At 43.3% G+C, this 13,409-nt stretch overlaps 1 protein-coding gene across 13 annotated transcripts in view; it reads right to left on the bottom strand.

Annotated features, from left to right (window-relative positions):
- Window positions 1-13,409, bottom strand: part of RIMS1 (regulating synaptic membrane exocytosis 1) — a 1,970,833-nt gene that overhangs the window by 708,859 nt on the left and 1,248,565 nt on the right. For 12 of the 13 annotated variants that reach the window (XM_086926498.1, XM_086926484.1, XM_086926488.1 and 9 more), the window contains one exon: window positions 11,013-11,075. The exons of the other annotated variant lie outside the window; for it this stretch is intronic. In XM_086926498.1, coding sequence (XP_086782624.1) covers window positions 11,013-11,075 — 63 coding nt within the window. The remainder of the gene's footprint in view (window positions 1-11,012; window positions 11,076-13,409) is intronic. 13 annotated transcript variants of the gene reach the window in all.

Here is a 13,409-nt window from a genome sequence, read left to right as displayed (position 1 = left end):
ACTTTTGGAAGACGGGAGGGAGTGACCCTCCCGGCCGTATTTATTAAAATATGAAACAAAATTAAAACATTAAAATAACAGTTTCGTATTATGTACAATTTCATTACCACATTGCGATGTTTGGCTAACCTTAACATATTCTCTAATACAAAGGTTCTCCTAGCCGAACTAACATCCTACAAAACATTTAACTTGAAATTTTGAAATTGTACATCCTAACGTTTAAGGGCCAACGGCAAGGTCGTAACCGGTGTCAAGATCCCTAAACCAGAAATATCCCCCTCACTTGTGAGGGGCGACCGCACAGAGGTGTACCTCGAGTGCAACTACCAATTTCCCTTGACTTGACGGGGTCCCCAATAAACTCGACGCCACTTAAAGGTCGTCCGAGGACTCGTGTGAGGTATCTAGAAGGTAGCGTAGACCCCCCCCCAAACCCCACACAACTTACCGCATCTGCCGTCGCAGATGACCTGGCCCCGGGAAATTCTCCAGGAGGGGGCTGTAGCCCCTCCTACCCAGGAAGGGGCCTTGACCGCCTTTCCTTTCCTTTCGGCGGCCCATCCTTAGAAGGGACCGCCTACCCCGTTGAGGGGCCAATGGCCACCTCCCTCGAGCGCTCCCATCCGTAATGGGTGACGCCCACTCATAGGGATCTTCCAATTAGTGCTCACCGATCATGACCTTACCGCCACAGGCCGGATAGTTGACCGGCTATCCGGACCCCCCACAACACTCCTACCTAAAGGTCATGTCTTAAAGTCTTTAGCCAAGCTATACAGTCCCCTATGAGTAACTCGTTCCCCACCCGGGACAAATGAACACCATCCCCCAAATACATACTGTCACCAGTAATACAACCATGCGAAATAGAATGCAGTGTATTGGAACGGAACAATCTACTCACTTTGTTATTAATTTTCCTTACTGAATGATTCAGAGCAGAAACAGAAATAGCCCCCCGCCATACTTTTCGTGGGATCATATGTGACCATGCAATCGTGCACCCTGGAACTCTCCTCGCCAACCAACTTACAGTGGAAAGCATCGCCTCAAGGAGAAGTCGTCTACCAGTGGTGACCAAATCATTGCCCCCAAGATGTACTATGATTATAGACGGCGGTGACCTTGTCCGCCCTAGCAAACCCTCAAAAAATGACTGAAACTGGTCAATACAGAGTCCGCCCTTTCCGTAGAAGGACACACTGTACCCGTATTCCCCAGCCACGTGAATCATGTCACCTGCTTTGAATACGTCCGCGGCACGCCTCACGTATGAGTGGCCCACGACCCACACCTCCTTTTTCACAGCCGGTGAAGTCTGACCGCTGGCCCGGTGTTGGGTCGACTGCATAGTCCGCCCCGCCTCGTAGGCTTGCGCAACTGAAACCAAACAAAAACAAGAAGCGTGAGTACATCATTACAGCTTCACAACATGTGCAACCGCACATACCTCTTATAACAATTGGAGGACCAACGCCCCACACGTTTAACTTGTTCGACATTCAGACCCCTGGCTGTAGCCTCTGTAGCAGCCCCTATCCGAAAGGAATGGGTCCCAAACTCGCCCGGGTTCAAGCCCGCAGCAGTAATCGACATCGCAAGCACCCGCTGAAACTGAAACCTCGTCAGTGGGGTGGTGTCAGCGTGTCTCAACAAGGTCCCCCCCCATGATGCCACCCTTTGTGCCAAATATTCCTCTACACAACTCACCGGGCACATGGAGGACCCGGGGATCCTTTGTATGATTATGCAATCACCCATCGCACCCTGATCGGTCTTGGACCTGACGAACGAGAGAGTCATCGTCTCCCCTCTGACCTGAACGTGCTCTCGGCACAGTCCCCCCATCACATCCTGCTTGTTCCTCGCCACTAGTTCGCTTACTCGCATAGCCCCATGGAATGCCAGCGTAAAAGCGGCTCGGAATAACACCGTTTCATACTGGGATGAACATGTTGCAGGGAGTCTAGATAATAACAGGGCCAACCTATCCAAACCTATCGGGCGCCTTTCATCTACTCTGCGACCCTCAAGGCGTTGCCACCCACGTAGCGCTTTTTGCACAACGAAAGACGCTGTCGGGTCCTGGATCCCATGAGCCCTAGCCACAAAGGAAATGGCGGCCCGATGCCTCTGGGCCGTAGCCACTGATTTGCCTGCCTGACGTAAAGACAGCAGGAATTTCACTACCAACTCCTCCTGGCCCCAAAGCTCCCCTCTAGCCGCCCCCAAAAAGGCCCAATAGGAACGGAACGCCCCTTCATATGCCTTCCTCGTCCTGGGTGCTAAACTCTCTCCCACGAGGTTCTGTAGTTCTGGGCACCGAGAGACCAGAGAGCTTCGGGAAAGGGTGCTGCCACCGGGTCCGCTGTGGGCAGAAAACCCCAGAAGGCCTGCATATGAAAACGAGAAAGCGCATCAGCCGCCTGGTTCATCACCCCCGGGACATGTCTTGCCCTAAATAGTACATTCAATTGCATACACAATAACACAATTTCCTTGAGCAATCTCAGAATCCATTTGCATCGTGCTGCCTGGCTATTGATACACTCAACAACGGTCATGTTATCAGACCAGAATACCACAGAGTGATCTCTGAACCCCTCGGGCCAAGTTCTCAGGGCCACCAGTATGGGAAAAAGTTCTAGGAAAGCAATGTTGCTTGTCAGACCACTATCATGCCACCATGACGGCCATTTTTGTGCCGACCACTGAGTGCCGAATATGGCACCAAAACCAATGCTCCCTGCCGAATCTGTCCACAGCCCTAGCTCCTCAGAGGACACGGCCGGTTTGTTCCAGACAATTCGACCATTGAAATCCGCCAGAAATGCCAACCAAATGCGCATGTCCTGGCGAACCTCTGCCGAGAGCCTTGTGCGATGATGACCCTCCCTCAGGCCGACCATGGCTTGAGCGATCGAGCGAGAAAAGGGGCGGGCCATCGGTATAACTCTTAGGGCAAAATTCAACTGCCCCACCAATTGCTGTAATTGATGTAGCTTTACCTTAGACTCACTTATACACATTTGCAAGGATGCCCTGAATCTTAACACTTTGTCCTCTGGTAAATGAAAACAACCTTCTTCGGAATCGAGCTCGATCCCCAGAAACTCAAGGCAAGTCGAGGGACCCACCGTCTTACCTGGTGCCAATGGCACGCCAAACTGATTCATCAAGACACAAAATGCAGTCAAAGCCTGTCCACATTCTGGATCCCCGGCTGCCCCCAGAAACAAAAAGTCATTGAGATAATGCATAACATGTTTAAACCCCGTCTTCCTTGTGAAGACCCATTGCAGGAAGCAACTGAACTTTTCGAAATAGGCACACGATATAGAGCACCCCATCGGCATACATCTATCCATGTAGTAGTGACCCTGAAACATGAAACCAAGGAGACGCTGATCGTCTGGGTGTACCGGGAGCAACCGGAACGCTGACTCGATATCAGATTTTGCCATCAGCGCTCCGGGCCCCAGGCGATTCAATATGGCTACGGCCTCATCGAAGGATGCGTACCGCACCGAACACACTTCCGGGTCTATTGCCTCGTTTACGGAAAGACCACGTGGGGCTGATAAATTATGTATCAGCCGAAACTCACCCGGGTCCTTCTTGGGGACCACCCCTAAAGGGGAACAAACAAAGTTAGCAACTGGTGGCACATTAAATGGACCGGCGACTCGACCTCGAGCCACCTCTTTCCCGATCTTTTCCTGTACCACGGTCGTATGCTGTAAGACCGATATCTGGTTTTTACATTTTGCTATACCCTGAAACTCCCTCACTGGGATGCGGAAACCATACGAAAATCCGTCCCGCAACACCCCAGCGGAAGCGTGATCCGGGTATTCACTGAGCCAGGGAATCATTGCCATGGTATCAATCGGAGTAGGTAAAGGCGCCCCTCGGACTATGTCAGACCTGTTTGGCGCCTCCTCTACCCCCGTTATCACCCGTTTTGGCTCTGCACATGGACTCAGGATGGGATGATTGCCCGCACATTCGTGCCTAAATTTGCATGACCCCTGGGGCCTAGTACATTTCCCCCTGTTAAAGTTCCAACAAACCCCCCTTTTACCTGCGTTGCCGATTGGCCTCGAGTGATTGTCGTTACTTGTACCTGATCGAAAGGGCGTCCCCGCATATTGGCGGGAGGTTCACCCACGTTACTCCCTACCAATGGCACCTTCAACATACCAGAATCCTCCATTTTGGACCAGGACACAGAATCATAACAATCCCAAGTTAAGTTTTTATCATGCTCTTTTGCTTTTCTGAAAACATTGTCGTAACAAAACCAATGGTTGCCCTCGTGAGATACTGAATACCCCATGATCCGTGATTGATAAATCGGCAATTCGGGCAGCAATTCGGGCCTACGTTCACCCAAGATGGATGTAAAAACCCCCCATGCTTTGCCCCAATTACCAATGTTTTCATTTACCTTAAAGGCGGCCATCTTTGCGCGCCAAACACTCGGATGCATGAGCTCCTTCTGACTCTTAACATGCTCCATCTCATAATGATCGGTAAGCAACGAGAAGATGTTTATATACTCCCCTGCCCATATCTTCTCCTTGATAGCCAGAGGGACATGTTGACCCAACTTTTCCCTTCGAGAGGGTGCCGACTCATCCCTCGCAATCGGCAATGGCCGCTTACCTGAACCGGAAGCTGTATCTGCGACTGGACCTGACCCAGGTGCTTTCTCTACTGCCGCAGCCGGCGATGGTGCCTTCGTCGCTTCCCTTGTTTCCCGCAGCTGCTTCATCAACACCTGCGCGTCGTCAGCCGTGGCGCCCTTGCTACCTTTACCCAACCACGCTGCTAATTGTGCTGCCAGCTCGGGCGGCATATCCTCCCCGGACACGGGGGTGACCACTACGGGAATCGGATTCCCTCCCTCCGGGACCGGAATGGGTGCTTCGAGTGGGGTACAGGGAACTGGGACGTCTCCCTCAGCTGTTCCCCTCCTGGGCCTCTTGCCTTTTCCTCCTGGAGCTGTTCCCGCCAGAGGACGTTTCGGCCCCCCTTCCTCGTCTTTCTCCGCCATTCGCTTCTTTAGGTCGGTCACCTCTTTCATGAGAACACGCAGCATCTGCTCGGTAGTCATTCGCTTTCCCGCCTTCTTAGGCATTCTCCGACAGAGTATCTGCAAAACAAACAAGAAGATTACTACGCTCAAAATTGGCTCTTCGTTCCGTCTCGAGCTCACGTGCAGCGAGGTGGTGCAGCTTCAGAGCACAGGAACAAGAGGATGCTTCCTTGGCTTGTTGCTCCTTTTATCCGTCTTCAGGGCGGGCGTAAACCCGCCCCGGCCTGCCCCGAGGGCGTGGCCCGGCAGCGTCAGTGTCTAGGCCAGCCCACTGCAGGGCGGGAAAAGGCGCGCCCCGGCTACGCCGCTTCGGGCATACCAGCCGAGACTCGCCTCCCGCCCAAGATGGCTTCCCGGGGGGATCGTGGTACTCTGCCATACGTTCGGGGGGACCGAATGGTCGCCCCTTTCCAATTGTCCACCCCATGTTTCACTGCAGTGCATTTAAAAAGCTGCCCAACTAGATAACAGTGTAGCTGCTCGCAGACATATATTTCTTAGAAGTGGGGCGACCAGTAGTCCCAAGCATATGCACAGCTCATTGATTGCCGTCTTGGCAAGAATGTTTCCAATTATTTTTCATAATTTTTTATCTTCATGCTTTCAACCTTGTAATCACTTGAAATCCCACTTTTCTCATACTTCCATTCGAATCCACCCGCTCCGTGTGTATGCTTATTTTCAAGTTTCTACTGTTCTAGCCGCGCCCATCCGGACCTTTGTGCAAGAACATGACGTGAGGCATAAATTCATTCAAGGCAGTGTTTATTTGATAGACATAACCCAATGCATTTTTCTTCTGGGGTCACTGCAAATAATCAAAAAAGCATCATTACGATCTACGTATTATGTAAGCGTTAACTTAATCTTCTTTATTTTAGCACCTCATATTAGTTATTTAAAACCCATCAAATTAATAAACCACATGACACACACTCTACTAAAAGTATTTATTAGTACAATGAACCCTTCCATGTAACTCCCTTTCCCTACGTGACGCTTCCCAACTCTTGCGTGTGAAACTAAGTTTTACCCTCTGTTTTGGTAACCCCTCCAGTACTCATGCAGCCCACTGTCTTTCTTAAAACATGATGATATCCACAGGTTGTTTCTCTCTCATTATGTTCAGTGCCTACCTCTCAGGTTATTCGTTTTCCCAGTTATCTCACATACCCTCCCTCTCATCCGACCTCCATTCTAAAGGTCTTCCCACTTACAAATCGACAAACCCTCTCCTTTCCAATGTAAAAGCGCCATTCATTCATCCCACTATAAACTATAACCTCAATCCTGCGTCAAATTTTTACATTGTCCCATAAACAACCTTTCGTTTCGCACGTACCTGCCATTATCTGTATTAAAATCTTATCGCGTTGTCTTCCACCCAAAATCGTGTGCGTCCCATCATTCCTAGCGCTGTTTAACTCCTCATTCTTCCCTCCCTATTGGTTCTTCGATTTTTGAAAAAAATACCACTTAACTAATCCCCCACCTGGCGCTACACTTACATAAAACTACGTTAACCACAATTCCATGCGCAGAAATGCTCCCAATGAATCTAATCCCATTAAATTCAAGTTAGAGTAAATCACTTATTACGAAGTATCATTACACTATTGAAATAAATCAAACTTGCATTTACGATCATTGTTTATGGGACAAAGTAAAAATGTGACGCAGGATTGAGGTTATAGTTTATAGTGGGATGAATGAATGGCGCTTTCACATCAGAAAGGAGAGTGTTTGTCGATTTGTAAGTGGGAAGAACTTTAGAATGGAGGTCGGATGAGAGGGAGGGTATGTGAGATAACTGGGAAAACGAATAACCTGAAAGGTAGGCACTGAACATAATGAAAGAGAAACAACCTGTGGATATCATCATGTTTTAATAAAGACAGTGGGCTGCATGAGTACTGGAGGGGTTACCGAAACAGAGGGTAAAACTTAGTTTCACACACAGAGTTGGGAGGCGTCACGTAGGGAAAGGGAGTTACATGGAAGGGTTCATCGTAATAAAAAATACTTTTAGTGGAGTGTGAATGTCATGTGGTTTATTAATTTGATGGGTTTTAAATAACTAATATGAGGTGCTAAAATAAAGAAGATTAAGTTAACGCTTACATAATACGTAGATCATAATGATGCTTTTTTGATTATTTGCAGTGACCCCCGAAGAAGGGCGTTGAGCCCGAAATGCATTGGGTTATGTCTATCAAATAAACACTGCCTTGAATGAATTTACGCTGCACGTCATGTTCTTGCACAAAGGTCCGGATGGGCGCGGCTAGAACAGTAGAAACTTGAAAATAAGCATACACACGGAGCGGGTGGATTCGAATGGAAGTATGAGAAAAGTGGGTTTACAAGTGATTACAAGGTTGAAAGCATGAAGATAAAAAATGATGAAAAATAATTGGAAACTTTCTTGCCAAGACGGCAATCAATGAGCTGTGCATATGCTTGGGACGACTGGTCGCCCCACTTCTATGTTATAGTACCCCAGTGCCAAAAGGCTAGGCGCTTAGCAATTTTGCATGCAATCCAGAATAAAATTGATTACATTCGACTACATTTGAAGATGGAAAAAGAAAGGTGTGCATTCTGTATTTTTTAAAAAGACATATATTTCTGTCATATATTCGGTTGGCTTGGCAGTTCTGTCTAGACTGGACTGTTCCCTTTGGAGCAGGATCAAGGTTGATTTGCATATGACTGGGTCTAATCTGATGTGGTCAAAAAACGATGGGTTATATTCAAACTACCCTGAATGACTATTAGTGCTTAAACTATTTGCAAGCCTTCCTCCCTGTTTTTGTCTTTAATGTAACACCCTAATTGTCCAAGAGCATGACCAGATGTAGGTTCATGTTAACAAGAACAAAGCTGCAACCAACTGAAGCAGCCAACAAGTCAAAGACTGGTCTTATGTTGCTTTTGTTCTGTATCAGAAAAGACCTGGATTGGCAGTTTGGGCTTGAATGTTCCCATTGAAGTTGTGTAACCATCCTGTAGATAACTCCTTTTTGTAGCGTGCTTTGGAACATACATGATCAGGGACGGAATAAAAACACTGCCTGTGGAAATCTAGAACTATCACAAGGGACCCCTATTATCTAACAAAGGGAGAGTTAATGGCATACATAGAGGGGTAACTGCTGTATCACAAGTATCCCTGAACAACAGAAGCAGCTGTAATATGGTCACACTATATGTAACGTTCCCTATCTGATATCAACAGGGATGATACAGAAGATGACATATCTTGAATTTGAAGAGGCCTATTAAACAGAATATATTTGCCTTTTAACGTACAGTTAGTCTTGACTATACATTGGACTTAATAACTTAGATGAATAATATGAAGTAGGCCTCTAATCAACCTGTATATCTAGTAGGATAGCATTTCTTTGGAGTTGATTACATCTTCAATATTGAAACACGTCCCTGGAGGGAAATAGCGGAACAAAGTTGGAATTGAGGTATTTATGATCCTATGATCTAACTAAATCTTGGTTGTTATTACTAGAATAAGAAGACAGAGTGATTGCTTTAACACAACATGGAAATACCTTTACGTTTGCCTGTTCATAATATCAGCAACAATTTAGAGTTTTAGTAATTAACGTTGGATTTCTCCATAAGGAAGGGTCTCTAATAAATATAACATATAATATGTTGTGAGTCAATGGTTAGTACTGAATTAAATTACGAGGTAATGAGCATAAATGTTTGAATTCACTAGGTTTTCATTGTTTTTGTCTCCTATAGTAAATAACTGCTTTTATATAGAATTTTTTAATGAGAAGTTGACCTGAAGTGAGCGAGGATTTGATTCCAAGATCTGCCGAAACGCCTTGTCGACATTATGTGTATGGTGAAAGTATTTGGATACACTGTAACTGTTTTTATTTGTGTATGCTCATATTGATGGTTCATATAAGGTGTATACAAATAACAGAGGATATGTTGCAATAATATTTTAATTTAATGCTGTGACTGTCGCACAGATAACTTTTGACATGAATCAAGAGATTAATGATTTTGGAGCTTTTATTGTTTTTTTATTGTACTGTATATTTCCCAATTTGACCATTGGCCTAATGATATGCATTTTAATCAATAAATTAATATATCTTTTTTACAAAAAAGGAGACATTTTTAATTCATGATATAGTTCATAATTATTGACAAGGATTTTTTGCAGTGCACTCTGAGTAAAAATCGAAACGTTTAGAGGTTGCATCACGTGAGCACAAAAGGGATATATATATATTTTTTTTGCCTAACCTATCCCTTTTGGCTTGTATGGGTAACTCTCCGATAGTTGGAGTCCCACTGGAGCAGGACCAAAAGTGATTTGCAATATGGCTGAATCTAATCAGAGGTGACATTGTGGGCAAAAAAAAGATGGGTTGGAATGCTAAATCCAAGCAATTAAGATTTTGTACCAATTTAAAAGATTCCTACTGCATACTAGCACATCAGATTGTAGTCAAAATATCAAGTGATGAATATCGAGTGGCCACATTTTTTTACCCAAATATAGAGGCGGTAAGTGCATATAAGTAAGTAAAGATTTACTAATCCTAACTCCACTACTATGTGTCTTGAACATAAATAAATAATTATAAATACATTGTCAATATATATATATGTCTCAGATAAAAACAAAAGTATTTACACACTCTAACTGTATTTTGTCCCCTTTGGGTTGCTAATATGGGTTGGGTGTTTAGTTGTTCTATAAACTGCAAATCCATGAAGATTTATCTTATCTAAATCATGTATTGATCAGGATGAATCCCCACGGATTTCTTCAATTCTGATGCACAAAAGAGATCTGAATAAGAAAATCAAGTGTTTTCTTGAATAGTGAATGGTTGTGCTATCCTTGTGCAGCTGCACTTTGGGCCATTAAAGAACCCCGTTCTGAGAAGAAGAGAATCTACATTTATCATACATAATTAGCTCTATTGTCTAGTCTGTCTTTTATGCATGTTTTATATATATTTATGACATATGTGAATGTGGGTTAATTTTTCTATGGAGGTCCCAGAGCAATATAGTAAGATTGATGGTTGGTTTGAAAAATGTGTGGTGGCAATATGAAATATGTTTTCAACTAATAAAGCACATGTAAAGTAAAAGAGGAAGCATGCTATTGATGAAAATTATAATAAATCCCATGCTAGGCTATCTTTTCTGATCAACTACAACTAATCAACTAAAACCACAATGATCTACTTCTGGAATAAATTAGAGAAACTATAATACGACAGAAATGAAAATCCCATTTTTCAGGCCCTACTCCGACTAACTATGCACTTAAAATCGAATTCTGCACCATCATCGTACTCTTTAACCAAATATATACTACTGACACATGGATAAATTATTGTTACTTGAGTATTAAACTGGGCTGTAGGCGGAAAAAACACAAAGATAAAATGAAAAAACACATAAAACATAAATCTATTATGCAAAACGTAAAAAACAAAATAGGCAAAGACACAATACTGCCATGCAAAGACCATACTTGGACTAAATTCTGCCTCAAATATTTAAGGCCATTTCAGAATACAATCGCATGAATATACATTTATGCCCCAAGTTCTCTGAAAATGTCATAAAATATTTGAATCACAATTTAGATCCATGTGACTAGACTGGCACTGCAAAAACACACCACTACAGCATATACAGATCATGCTGGAAGCATGGAGATGCACTTGACCAATTGGCAAAGACTGTGATGCACTCAAGGTGCAGAAGCTAAATATCTATGCCATGTAGCTGCGTCTAGTTGATTGTTTACAACACGTGTAGCTCAAGACTGTATGAATGCTTACTGAAGAGAGATTAGATGAACTATACTTTAACAAATATGATAATTGGATTATGACATTACCTGGTTGTATGTAGGCACTCTGCGCTTCTTCCACGTTTTGCTCTGGGTAGCATTAGAAGCTCACTGCACAGACAGCATGGGTGGTGAGTGAAACAGATACAAATATGAGGCATTAGATGAATCATGAATAATGTCAGCGATATGAAGATGCAATAGGGAAAACGTGAAATCCTACAAAGATTGAGTACACGTGTGGCAAACTATCATTAATCGTGGTCAAGCTGCAATACATTGCTCATGAATAGAACATTAAAATATCTAGCACAACTAATTTTAATGTGTTTGCAAATTAACATATTCAGGAACACGGATTCTTTATACAGGACAAAGTTACATCACCATGTATGCCAAATGCATTTTTGGCTGGAGAGTAGAGTGGCAGAACTGTTCAACGGTTGAAACACCTTCTGTTTAAGGGTGATTCCACATTACTCTTTTTCCATTTGCCACTGATGTCAGCAAGAGCAAGAAAGGACCACTATATTGCAGAATCACACCACACCAGTACATTTTGAAGACATAATGAAAACCAACAAGATAGGCTGTCGATTTCCTAAAGACATAGGCTGCATCACTAACTTTAGCACCCTATTGGGTGATATTTATTCATATCCCTGTATTAATTTCTGCATCTAAATCTGTTCCTGCACTTTTTCCAAATCCCAGCCTCAACCTGTATTATTCCTGTAATTCCCTTTCAAAATTGTCAAAAGTCACAATGATATTTTCTCCACCTCCTCACGCAATATTTTTTAACCATGCTCATACATTTTTCCTCAATATTTCCAAGCATTGGCTGACACTTTTTAGGTATGGCCTAGAGACAGATATGGGACTCACCTTATTGAAATAAAAGAATTAACCCTGCTTGTCCCACGACCGCATTACTGCATTTGGACGATTACAGACAGTAATGTTGCTTGAACGCATGCCTGTTCTTCTATTTTACAGCTCAACATATTTTCAAGAGGCACATTGGAGAACAATGTATTCGTAGTGGAAACTGCTCTGCTAGAGTGCACTTTAACCATGTTCGCCAGAGGAGTTGGAAATAAAGTCTTCACGACAATAGGTTCATTTAGATCAAAATCTGCAGGAACTTTGGGACTAAATTTGAGATTGATTCTGAGAACCACAGTATTATCCTTGAACTGAAGAAAGAGGTCTTTAATTGTGAAAGCCTGTATCTGACTAACTCTTTTTGCTGATGTAAGAGCCAATAATATTAATGATATCTTCCACGGTAAAAATGTGATATCTACTTTGTGTATCGGTTCAAATGAAACCTTCAGGAGGTGCGCAAGCAATGTATTGAGGTGCCAAGTTGGAGGAGGTGTCTTAATTGTATTGTTTTGATTTGTCATATATTTCTATTGTTTGTTATTAATTTGGCTGTTAATCATTGTTTGGGAATTGACTTCAAAATTATGCGAAATTGTTAATATTGTGTAAGTGTTAAAATTATCTGAAATTGTTATCATTTTTCTTTTTCCCTTTTTCTATTGATTGCTATTTTTAAAAGCCTTTCTCTTCTAAATTTATTTTGCTTTAAGGATGCACAATTATTTCTCTTTAATGTGGGTGACATTGGTTTGGCTATTTTCTTTACAGATTATTCATCCGATTCTTGCGCCAACATTCCAAGATGGTGCCTAGTTTGGATTTAACTTTCCTTGAGGCCTTTCTTCTTGGGCCTCCTTGGAAAGAAGATACACGGTTAGCCAACGGTTTTGGGTGACCGTGGCTGGTCGTTGTAATTTGAGGTTTGATTCTTCATGTGAGAGAGGCACAACTTTCTCCATAATTCACCAAAGTCCGTCCTCAACAATACACGGAGAGTAGCCCAGTAAGTTATCGAGCTTCCGTTTAAAGATGGAGCATAACTGTGATGTGAGTTTTAGCGAGCCTGTTTTTTGTCATTAGTTTTCCGCTAGTGTTTACTTTTTTACTATCATATACTGCTGGCAACAACTGAACTGCACTAAAATTGTCGCATGTTTGGGGAATAATTTATATGGCCTCGTAAACAATTGGTTCAGATCTTAAAATATAGAGCTTTGTAGTAGTGATCCGTTAGGTAAATGGGAATATTTCCCCTTTTCTAGTGTAGCCCTCACGTTTGAGTGAAGCATACAGGAGATATGCTCTACCAACCTGTGATCAGCATTGCTAGATTAACTTGTGCATGTAAATGTGGCGTGAAAGATGGATTCCTGTGTGCCTGATCCCCTGTTTATATATATCTACAACTCATAGATGCCAAATTATAAGCCATAGACCCCCTTTTGATAACTGAACTATTGTTGATAAACCTATTATGGTCTGTGTTCAGTTTGCGGTTTGATAACTTTATCACAAAATTCCAAATGGCTGTTTGATAGTTCTATTATTAGCCTT

This window comes from Lissotriton vulgaris, chromosome 6 (genome assembly GCF_964263255.1).
Source record: "Lissotriton vulgaris chromosome 6, aLisVul1.2, whole genome shotgun sequence".
In the NCBI taxonomy this organism is placed as follows: domain Eukaryota; kingdom Metazoa; phylum Chordata; class Amphibia; order Caudata; family Salamandridae; genus Lissotriton; species Lissotriton vulgaris.
This window is presented reverse-complemented; position numbering and strand designations above follow the sequence as displayed.